The following is a 12,138-nucleotide window of genomic DNA, read 5'->3' on the forward strand; positions in this document are numbered from 1 at the left end:
TGCCATGTCCTAAAAAAGAGCCTGTTAGATGGTATTTGGCTTTGGGGGAAATAATCGCGCTTTCACATCAGGAGAGAAACAGGAAAATGCAGAAAAGCTGTTGTGTAGCGGGTTAATCGAGACTTTACGTTAAATAACTGGTGGTGACAGTAACAGCTAGCTATCTAACATTAACGAGAGGCTGCTAACGTTACAGCAGCGGCAGACTGTCAAAATCAAACTGTTAGTCTTTAATAAGATGTTGATTATGTACAGTACATATAATAGTTATCCTAACGATAAAGGTGTCCAGATAAGCGATATCTGGCCACCGTGTTGAGTCATTGATCCACATAGCTAGCTAGCTAGCTAGCTACTTAGACGGGGAAAGACTGACGGTGCTTTACGAACCCTCAGATTCAGGCAAGGTCACAAATTAAGTATTATACATGTAGCTTGCTATATAAAACAAACGTTTGTTCAACAAGAAATAAATCCATACACATTTGTCAAAATTATGATCCAAACGCGTCAAGCATTGACATCTAGCTAGCTATGCGCTTCTGTTTTCTTTCCCCCAAACGGGGGCGCAGCCTTGACATATTGCGAAGTACCGACTGCAGTTTACAAATCACATATTATTTGATATATATATATATATATATATATATATATATATATATATATATACACAATACTCTACTCAATTTAAATCCTGTCTTTAAAAAAGCTAGCGTGCTAAAATTAACGTACAATAAATTATTTATTATCCTTACAAACTGGTGTTGCCTTGGTAATCCGTTCCAATCATTTTTAGCACACCCTTGCGTCCACTTGCTACTTGAAACCACACAGTGCTGGCAACACTGGGAGAAACGACAGTAGCCTACTCCATTCCAGGTTTTCTTTTCCACGCTTCCCTCCACTGCCGACGACGAGTTTTTGGCCAGCAGAGACCGGAGTTGCGTCTGGTGGAGGGAGAGTGAGCGGGGCTGCCCCGAATGGACTGACATAAGAGGGGATTTATATTTTAACGGTTGTCGTGCTCCGGTAAAACTAAACGGTACAAGTTGAAAACCAACTATTCCGCTCGATGTATGTTCATGTTGGTGCTTTTATCATGTATATATGTCATCGTCGAGAGAGGATTGAACTTGCCAGCAGTCTATATTTGCCGAGGAGGGAAACCAATACAAGGTCTCGCTGTCTCCCTGGAGCGGAGTATTATTAGCAGTTCAGGCAGTGCAACTGTCGCTCTCTGGTATGTAAAGCATTTCAACCGTAAACGTGTAAATAAAACCTCACGGGCAACAAAACAACCTATATCTACACGGCACTTTATTTTACAGCGGTCAAGTGCAAAAATAATAATAAACAGCGACCCTGAAGGCGTTTTTACACGGTAATAACCCCCTCTTCCGCCAGTCAGAAAGACGAAAACAGGATCCGACCTCCGGCTAGAGCCCACTCCTCAACGTGCCTGCCCTTTAAACTGTTTGAGCCCTGTTAGCCATTCCTAAAGCAAAAGGCTTCATATATTTCTTATATCGAAATATTGTATTATGTATAAGTGCATTGGATTCTCTTTATTGACGTCAACCTTACAGCATTTGCGCGTCAGAGTAGATATTTCAGGCGGGGCAAAAGTGTCATTTCCAGCAAAGTAAAGAATAACAAAATTTGTATAGATTTAGCTTTATAGCTATTGTACTACATGATGTCAGTCATCGAATTGTACCTGGTGTCTTTGATTGTTTGTACTGCGCTAACAGTTTTTCTTTATTACACTGAAAATGCATTTAAAGGTGAGACTATTTGTATTTTGATTTTCTTTTCCTGTTTACTCTGTCTTTATAGGACATGCACTGCAATGACATTATAAAGAGATCAGAATATAATAGATAAGAATAAAACGCAGAAGAGGAAGGTTTTAAAAAGAAGAAAAAAAATTGTGTGCTGAACAAAAGATAAACATTCAACTGGCTCCCATGCTGTCTGCCAGAAATCCTCCTCTCCACACCCTCAGCCATGCCTGCTACTACCAAACCCACCAGGAGACAGACACCTGCTGAGAGAAAAAATGGCCAGAAAGTGATTAGCACCAAGAAGCAAACTTGTAACTCAAATAAACCCAGAGGAAGAGCCACAGCGAGGCCCCAGAAAACACCTGCAGAACCCAAAAGGTCAACAGCCAGGGCCAAGGCACAGTCAGGCCAAAGCCCCCGTGGAAGAGGGGTTAGCAGGCCTGCAAGTCAGGGCCCTGGGAGGTCCTCTGGCAGAGTTAACCATGCCCTAAATGTAACAGGATCTGCAAGACTTAGACGGCCAAGCAATCCGCTTGACCACTGTGGCGAGTTACAAGACCCCCTAGGGCGAAGGAAGTCCCTGCGGGGCACACAGATGTCTGTTACTCTTTGCCAGCTTCCTAAACCTTGCAGAGGGGGGAGAAACAGCAGGAGGGGCGCAGGGAGACAAGAAGCATCACAGCAAGGAAACACAAGGAACCAGCACTCAGGCACCAGCATCAACGATTTAACTCCTGACGATGACGAAAATGAGAATCTGGAGGCCTGTGCTGCTGAAGAAACACTTCCAGTTTCTCTAAAAACTGATTTTGAAGTTCCTGCGAGTATCATAGATCCGGTTTTAGGAGTCAACAATGCTAAAGAGTGTAGCCCTCTTAAAGCGGATTCACCACCGTGTAACGATATGCTGGAAGACTGTGTGCAGTGCAGCTGTGACAGTACTATAACCCAACAAGACAAAAAGACTGTCAGTCATAACAGTGAAGGTGACCTGAGGTGTGTGATTAGAGTTTGTGATGATGTTGATGGACAGCTAAAACTCTGCAGTGACAGAAGTAAAGATAGCCCCTCTGTGCTAATGAATAGTGGCTCACCAGGGGTGCAGGGCAGCAGCGAGGGAAATGACAGTTCATCTATCCTCGGAAATAAGTTTGATCGCCTTGCCAGTGATAGTAAGCAAGATGATGTGTGTACTGTATATCAAGAGGAAGGTAACATTTCAGACGTGAAAGAGAATAGGACAGATGAAAGAGTGATACTTGTCAACGAGAGAAAAGAGAAGATACATCATGAGAGAGGAGAGAGTTTAGAGGCAGAGAAAGCCGTTGAGAGACAAAATGAGACTGTGGAAGTGATGGAGGAGATTGTTGAGAGGCTGGGTAATTGTGAAGTAGAAGCCTCTCAATGTCCAGATCCACCTCACTCTAACAATGGACTGACAGCACAGTCAGAATCACCTGTAAGTGAGCTATCAGTCTCCAACGCAGCTACCTCAAATCCCACCAAAGCCCTCTTCACCTCAGAGGCACTTAAGCCAGAGGTTCTGAGCCAGGGTAAGACAGACATGCAACCTACCGTTCATGGTGCTAAACCTCAATTCACAGGGTCCTCAGCTGTCGCTGAAACTGCCCTGAGGGTGCAGACTGTTCTAGTAAAACGAAATATGCCGGTTATTATACATAGTGACTCCTTCAAACCCAGGAGCTTGAGGGATTCAAGCCAGGGGGAACCACACCAACTGCAAAGCCTAGCGATCCCCTCTCCTCAGGGAGAGAAACATGCTTGCACACTAGCAGAGACGAAGACCAAAGATAGTGAATTCAATCGAGAGGCATTGGAGCGCCACAGCCAGAAAGTGACATCTTCGCTGTCATTGTCACTTGTTCCTCAGTTGAGCACAGATGCCCTTACAGCTGAGTGTGAACCAAACCTTAGCAAGGACAGTGTTGTGGTAGCAGTGCCAGAGCCAGGCACAGTGCCAAAGATCTCGACTCCTTCTCTGGACGGTAGCTTCACCTTCTCCTGCAGCTCAGAAAGCACACGCTCCTCTTTTTCTTTTGACACAGAATCAGAGGCAGGGTATGGAGAATCCAGCCCCTCTATTCTACCTGGATCCTGTGGGCCAGAGGAGGCCTGCTTGCCCTCCTGGAAACCACAGAAGAAGGAGAGGAAGAAGCGGAGCAGGTGTGGGACGTGTGAGCCATGCCTGAGGAAGATCAGCTGTGGCCAGTGCAGTTGCTGCCTCAACCGCAGGACTGGCCACCAGATCTGTAAGATGAGGAAGTGCGTAGAACTGAGGAGGAGAAGACCTTCATCTCTGCTCATGCTCTCTGCTGCACAGGTGAGGCTTATTATTACACTGCACATGTGCATTTAATTACATGTAATAGTAAGACATTGCAGTTTTTTTTTTTATTGCAGTCAGGTCTTCAGTTCATTCTCACAACGAGGTAAATGTAGACAATGATTTGAGTGGGAATTTACTGGAGCTTCTTTATGCGATCTACAAACAGATGATCTGAAGAAACTGAAAAAAGGTTATTGTCTGACAGCATAGCTTTTGATCTCCGAGGTTTCCCAGCCGCCCACTGGTAGCAGCAATGATCGAGCATTGAATTAGACAAACAGAAGGTTTCACTTTAACGTTGTTACTTTGCGTTTCACATTTGTCTCGGTCGGTTTCAACAGATGCTGTACACTCTACTTCATGGCGTCTTCCCGTTAAATGTTGGGAAATGTGTTGAGTGATAAAAGAGGAAGTGCTGTGTGTGTGTGTGTGTGTGCACCTGTTTAGAGAATAGAGATCAGGTGTGAATGCACAACTTCAGTGTTGATGATGTATTGTGTTAGAGGGGAAGCTCTGTCACATGACTAGCAGCATCTCAGCACGTGCTTGGAAAATGTGTGTGTGTGTGTGTGTGTGTGTGTGTGTGTGTGTGTGTGTGTGTGTGCGCCATCCATGGTGCAAGCAAGAGAATAAGCCATTTTATGAGTTCCACATGGTGACTGTGTATGTGCATGCTTATGTGTGTGAATGGGTATGGGTAGTAATTAAGGCCAATTTGAGCCGGATGTTTTTGCACAGTGGCACTGAATGGCATTGTGAATACATATTTTAGAACCCATTAAGACAATGAACACCCAGGATTTTTTTCCCCAGTCAATTTTAAAACAGCTATAATCGATGACGATATGAAAACTGACACAATGTGAAAAGGGTGTCACTATCACGCTAATAGTGAAGAACCTACAGATAATTATCTCTTGAATCTGCAACTCTCAGCTCTACAGAGCTCTATAGCGAGTTTCAGAGCATTGTTTAGCTGTTCAGCCTGAAACTTAAATGTTTTAGCTGTTTTCAGCAAACAAAACATTATACTTACCTGCCCAGCAACAAGTGGCAGACAAATTTATCAAGTAGCCTACTGACCCATATTTTTTCTCAGTACTCAGTTGAGACCAAAACAGAGCTAAAAGGCTATTGAATGTTGGACTTTGATTTGGCAAGTGCCCAGAAACACAACTCCAATGAAGTTATAATGTTGCATGTGGAAGAAGAAGGCAACTGTTTGCTAATACTTTAGCAATACCAATATTGTGTCAGGTCTGTGTGGTTGTCAGCTTGTTTCGGAGTTATTCTACCACCTTGTGGCCAAAAATGATTAATGTAGGGTTCTATGTTTAATTGTTTGAGCATGAAAGTTTATAAAGTAGTAGTAAAATTATTTAGACGAGGTGTTAAAAAGCATTTCTGATTATGGTGCTTTATCTATAACATGCTTATGTAGGGACAGACGGCTAATGGACATTTTCTCAATCATTTTGGTTGGTGGAAATAAGAGTTCCTTATAGCAGTTGGCTACCAGAGCTACACAATAGTACATAGTTCAGTGGTGTCCATGTGGCTGGGGGAGGGCTCTGTGTGAACAACTGTGAGTGAGGGTCCATGTGGCTGTGCAATCTTGTGCCTGCAAGCGTGCATGCATACACTGGCCGAGTCCTCAGAGTCGTAGCAGTGGCAGTAGCAGATTAGGGCTGATTATATAACACCTGCGGTATTAGTAGTGACGACCTTTGTGCACTATTTCTATGTAAGTGTAAGAGGGGGCGAGGAGGAAGAGATTTATAAACATATTTTTTGGAATACCCTGAAATGTGGGTCAGTGCATGTAGCCCAAATACACATTTACAGTATATGTGGTTGTTGTGACTTTTGTTATTACATAGAATACGTATTTGTAGGCCTGTCGCGATAGTCAATAAATCAATTAATCGCACGATAAAAAAAATGAGCTCGATAATTTTTCCAGCCACGATAATTTCCATTTGCATGCTTGTTTGTTTTCCTTGTCTCTCTCTCTCTCTCTCTCTCTCTCTCTCTCTCTCTCTACCAAAGAGACTGGATGACCACTCTCGGTTTCTTAGCGTAACGAGGAGTGAACCCTCTTGTCAGTCGCATGGTCTTTGTGTGGGGGGAGGCGGGACTCCTGGTGGAGAGAGAGAGAGACAGAGAAAACGCTAGTTGTTGGAGCAGGGTTTCCCGCAGCACTTTGCAGTTAAGGCGCTGTCAAAAAAAAAAAAAAAAAAGTATATGAGCGATATCCGCCGTGTTACTCTGCGTCCTGTTTTCTCCCTTTCATTCCAAAGCACACAGTTGACAACCTGCAGGTGGAGACAGGCTCGGACATACACGCCGCTGTGGACTTGTCAGTCTTGCAAGCGGTTTCAGGAAAGTGGCTGCATGTGTCCGACAATGCACAGAACATTAACCGGTACAAGCCTACAGCTGTCCGCGGACACGGAGTGCGGAAAGTGTGTCAGAGGCTCCCAGACGGTGAACTGGGACTCCGTTACCTGCTTGTCAGTCAACAGTTAATGATCGGTTATTTAATTTCATTGTGCTTTCTTTTGGAAGGCTGGCTGCCAAAAATCGCCACTTACTAGCTAATTAATTAGCCTGAGGTAAACGATAGCTATCAGTAAACAGAAGTGACGTGGTGGTTGGCGTCTGGTGTGTGCGCCAGTGTTTGTGTATGTGTGTGGGGGTGTGTGTGTGTGTGTGTGTGTGTGTGTGTGGGGGGGTGTCGGCCCGTCCCCGCGAAGCTCCGACCTGCAGACAGCAGAGGAGCAGAAAAAAGTAGCTGCACCTTCGCCTTAAGCCTTCGCCTTGAAGACTGAAAAATAGAACTATTTTGATACAAACATTTTTCGCCATGTGGCAGATAGCCACATAGATATAATTTATTAATTATATATTATTTAAATTTAATATTTAGTGTTTAATACATAATTAGTAAATGTAGTACAGAGTCTGTAGTCTATCGCACAAACACTCGACGAATGCTGCAAACATTTGACAGCCAGTACGAATTGCCTGGGAGAACATACATGTCACAAACGGCAATTCCACAACTGTACAACAGCGTGAAAGACGACATGCTAAAGGAGATCAAAGACATATTGTGGATATTTAAAATGTCTTCCAGTTCCAGTGTTAAATATTCTTTAGAAATAAAAGTTTATTGATCTTTGAAAAGGTGTACCTGCATTATTATGCCATTATCATTATATTAGATGAAAATGGTCTCAGAACAACAATATTATCGTTTATCGCAATACTTTCTGGGACAATTTATTGTCCAGCAAAATTTGTTATTGTGACAGGCCTACGTATTTGCGTGATCCGTGCATGCTGCTGGACAGTAGACAGAGTGACACTGAAGATAAGATGACAGAACTGCAGATCCACTCTTATTCAAGCAACATAGCCAATTGCTGTTTCCCCATTTCTCTCAACTGACATCACATTGCCATACACATATTTATAGCAATGCCTGTGTTTGTGGTTTGGGAACAGGTTTTTGTTTGATTATATGCAACTGCAAGTTTGGAGCCTGCACCAGGTGCTTCAAGCTTGCACTTTCAGGACAGCTATCATCATGATGAACTGTACTGTAGGTCATATTCCCAAATCCATCCTTTGCTTAATTCTAGATGCAGAACAGGGTGAGCAACTTTACCTCTTGTCTTGTATTTAAATATATAACTCAAGAAACCACACTGTGAGTGTATGAGGGTTTACTTTATGTGTACTTACTTGCTGGCCGGTCTTGTTGATCAAGCTCACACACCCTTCCAACGACTAATTTCCACCCCACGAGATTGTGAAAAAAGGGGCAGAGGCCAAAGAAGAGTTCATGTAGTGGCATGTGGATTCTGTTCATGGTTTTAGTGAGCTACTATGGTTGGTGTGGCTGTGATTTATTTTGATCATAAAACCTTATATACATAACATACTTGCAAAAAAACACACAAGACAGAACACAGATTGAACAGTGTAAGGCTGATATATTTGAGACAACATACAAAAACACTAAAACTGTTTAAAAATGTAAACCTTTGAGTTTTTAAGGTTTGTGTGTTTGTAAGAAAGAGAGTGAGCGTGGCGTTTTCCTTTTAAAAATGTCTGGTTTCACTCAGGCTTGATGTCCCCCTCGTGGCCTTGCTATGTATTGGGCAGTGAGGACAGGGCTCACTGCCTTGTCTGACCTGGCCCTGAACACACCAACACACACTAACACGTACACACCAGAAAGAAAATACTACAGTTCATTGAGTGCAAAAGCTCCACTTTTTGTAGAATGAATTAGACTGTAACAGTCCTGACATGTTTAGAGCTGTAGGCTCAGGCTGCATAACTGACTCACTTTTTTACGGCCTAACAAGGCAGATGTCAGCACTCATAGATAATGTTTTTAACATTCACTTCTCTGCAAAATAGTACAAACAAATTGCCCCTCTGTCAATCAGTGCTGGCAGTTTATTTGACTTAAACTAGCATAGGCTTTTAAATATGGAATGAAATTCATAAATGGATGCAAGATGTTTTTGCAGTTCTGTAAATTTCCATTGTAATCAGCTGATACAGTATTTAAGATTTGAGTGTGTAGTACCACCATGTGTCTTGCTTCTACTAGTTCATTTTTCCTATCATTACACTGTAGCGGTGATATGCATATAATTAATTTCTCAAATTAAATCCTCTACTGCAGGGCTAGTCAATGTTTTTTAAGCCAAGGACCCCTTAACTTAAAGAGAGATGGAGCAGGGACCCCCTTACTACATATAGTGTATAAAATGAAGTTGCATATTAAAATGGGCCTACAATAACATGTAGGGCGGCCTAAAACCTTTATACATACTGTACCTTTTTTGCATAGAATACTAAGCTATTAAAATAGCCTAATAATTGTTGGCATGATTTTATAAATCATGTTTTAATGTTAAACATACATGTGGCACAGGGAACCCGTAGAGTTAACTGTATCTATGGATGGCCTTAGTGACTACCTTACCTATAGGCCAGTAAGCAGTGGGTACTTATATTTGCTAATAATAAGTTGGTTTCATGTTAAGACTTTTTCATTTTTGAAAAAAAAATAATAATAATTTGGAGGCCCCCCTGCATTGACTCTGAGGACCCCCCGTTGAAGATCCCTGCTCTACTGTTTTAGATAGTATCCCAACCACAAAGTTTTTAAAGAGTTTTTTTGTATTGATTATTAATAGTTCTCTGACTTCTGGCATAATTTCCAAATGGTTTCAAACATGCTATTATTTAACCGCTACTTCTCTGTTATTATATGCCTGTTCCTCTGTTGCTCATTTTGATTGTGGGGTTCCTCAAGGGTCCATTCTTGGGCCTCTGTTGTTTTTATACATGCACGGTGTCTCCCACTATTGTTATGCGGAAGACACACAGTTATATGTCCCTCTCCAGTCCAATAACTCAAGCAGCTTGGATAACCTCCTTGCCTGCCTCAACATCCTGATACTGGATGTCGGAAAACTTTTTGAAATATAACGAGGTTATTAGGGGTGACCCTGAATAGTCAGTTACATTTCTAGTGATTAAACGACAAAACCATTTAATTTCTCTAATTCACTGCTTTGTATTAACGCCGCTGGCTCTTTTTAGTCACACTCTAGCTCGCTCGAACACATTACTGTGCTTGCGGGCCCTCGTTGATGCTTCAGCCAGCCTCCGGCCCAAACTCTGCCATTTTGACCAGTTGACAGTTTGTAGCATAGAAATAAAATGTATTATTATGGATCATTTTATTTCTATAGTTATGAAACAAGGATCATGCTGTTTTGGCTATATGGGGGGGTGCTCAATGTCTGATTTTACATAGAACTGCCTGTTTTCTCCCAATATGTTAATATACAGCCTATTATGATATAAATATCAATATTGCTGTAAATAAAAATGTGAAAAGAAGCAGGCTGCTATAAATCTTGGCGTAATATTTGATGCAGATCTCTGTTTGTTTTTTTTGTCTCCTTTCGATTTACATAAGGTTATACATGCTTTTCATATTTCTGGCCTGGACTACTATAATGCGCCTAATGTTGATATCAGCCAGAGCTCCATTCACCGATTCCAACTGGTGCAGACACTGCGCCCACATTTTAGTATAACTATTATCCTTGAGTGCTTGTGTCTCCTTCTGTCACTGCATTTATCGAGACCATGCACCTGTAGAGGTACACTTTGGTAAGTTTGAGGTTTCACCATAATTACATAGCAAAGGAAGCATTCAGTTCGGCACAATACAGCTGCAGGGGGACTCTACTTTTTACAAATAGTAGCCTGCAGGCTTCCAGTCAGCTAGCCAGCTCAGCGCCCAGCTCCGCCTGGAACTAATTTATCTCTCGCACTTCTTCCACTCCTTTTTGTTCTGCTGCAACGCATTTGCCAGAAAAGTAGCCCAGCTGTCACAACACGTATATCAGGAAAACACTTGCCATCCCTCAGACAGCACTCTGGTAGGGAGGACAGGCAGCCTGCAGCACCCAACGGTGACTGTTTGCTTTGTAGCAGATATTGAAAGCTGTGTGTCTGTGTGCATATGAATGAATATTACCTGTATTTTTGTGTCAAAGGAGAATGTCCATGGACATGGCTGTATGCATGTGTGTGTGTGTGTGTGTGTGTGTGTGTGTGGTGCATGAAGGTTTTTTACGGCTTGTAGTTCAGGCCATCATGCAGCAAAACACACTCATTGTTCTCAAATGGAACTAGCTTAATGTAAAGTGAGAGTGGTTTGTTCCAGCAGACACTCCTGTCAGGTGTGAGCTCCTCTTCCCCCTCTCTCTCTCTCTCTCTCTCTCTCTCTCTCTCTCTCTCTCTCTCTCTCTCTCACACACACACACACACACACACACACACACAGCAATGGAAGTCTTCAGCACCAACGGTTGCTATGGCGACCTCTTTGTCTGATACTGACCTTTCACCTGCCACTGTTGTCTGGTGGAGTATTCTCTGGGTCGTAAGGAGGATTAGTGGAGATAATCAGCAGACACGCACTATTGGTTTAAGGCTGTGAACTCTGTAACCTATATGCAGGTAATTAGGTTAAACTACTCAGATTGTCCTGCTCATAGTGGGTCAGCAACAAGCTATGGCTGTCTGCAAGGGATGAATGCCTTAGACATGGCAAAATTGCCTCTGTAAATTCAGTGAGGTAATTGCACTTGTTTTTGTTGCTAATAAACTGTAATTATTAAGTAAGCTTCTTTTTATAATTGGGACGAAATAACGAGCTATATTCTTTTTAAAATACTTGTATGCACTACTATATATATATAACACAGTTACACTATCAATATATGTTGTGGCACTGTGTTATACTGTTTTGGAGCAAGAATTTGACACAGATTTCACATTTCTCTTGAAAATACATAAGAAGAATATAATATACACAGAATATACAAAACATTTAATGTATCTATTCTAGACATATCTTTCACTGACAACATAAAAACTATAAAACCACAACTCTTAAGAGGAAGAAATATATGCAATTACAAGTGCAGATTGATCTGAGTCTGCACTGATCTACATTACCACACAGTAATTACATGCTGCAACATCTACTATCATTAAAGTAAACATGATGTTCACTGTTATGCATTATCTATCTCACACAAGTTTCAAGCCTCTTCAAGGTGATTGGTATATTGTATTGAAGTGAAATGAAACAACTGGCAGCCTGGAAGGTAAAAAACCTTGTAGAAAATTGTCAGCAGTGATAAGTGTGAATTTTCCCAAATGTATTTTCTAGGCCATGCTAGAGTTTGGTGCGTCACTCTCCTTTCACAAAAATGAGTAAAGGTTCTCCCACATATGCACGTGGGCACTCTGGCAATAAGCCGAAGGACACACATATCCACAGTCTTTTTTTTCCTTTCTTATTACATAAATGTGTGGGACAGAAGAGGGCCGAGGTAGTGAGGAAAGTTCATGAAATGTCAGAGACACTGCCAACATTTTATCAGAGCCAAGTCA

General features: G+C 42.1%; 1 protein-coding gene across 2 annotated transcripts in view; it reads left to right on the forward strand.

Annotated features, from left to right (window-relative positions):
• Positions 1–914: 914 nt before the first annotated feature.
• The window catches only part of tet1 (tet methylcytosine dioxygenase 1), a 30,485-nt gene continuing 19,261 nt past the window's right edge, over positions 915–12,138 (forward strand). The window contains exons 1-2 of one of the 2 annotated variants that reach the window (XM_078273828.1): positions 915–1,240; positions 1,837–4,125. In XM_078273828.1, the coding sequence (XP_078129954.1) occupies positions 2,008–4,125 (2,118 nt within the window). In that variant the 5' untranslated portion in view covers positions 915–1,240; positions 1,837–2,007. The remainder of the gene's footprint in view (positions 1,241–1,836; positions 4,126–12,138) is intronic. The other variant, XM_078273829.1, reaches the window with a different exon arrangement.

This window comes from Sander vitreus, chromosome 17 (assembly GCF_031162955.1).
Source record: "Sander vitreus isolate 19-12246 chromosome 17, sanVit1, whole genome shotgun sequence".
NCBI lineage: Eukaryota > Metazoa > Chordata > Actinopteri > Perciformes > Percidae > Sander > Sander vitreus.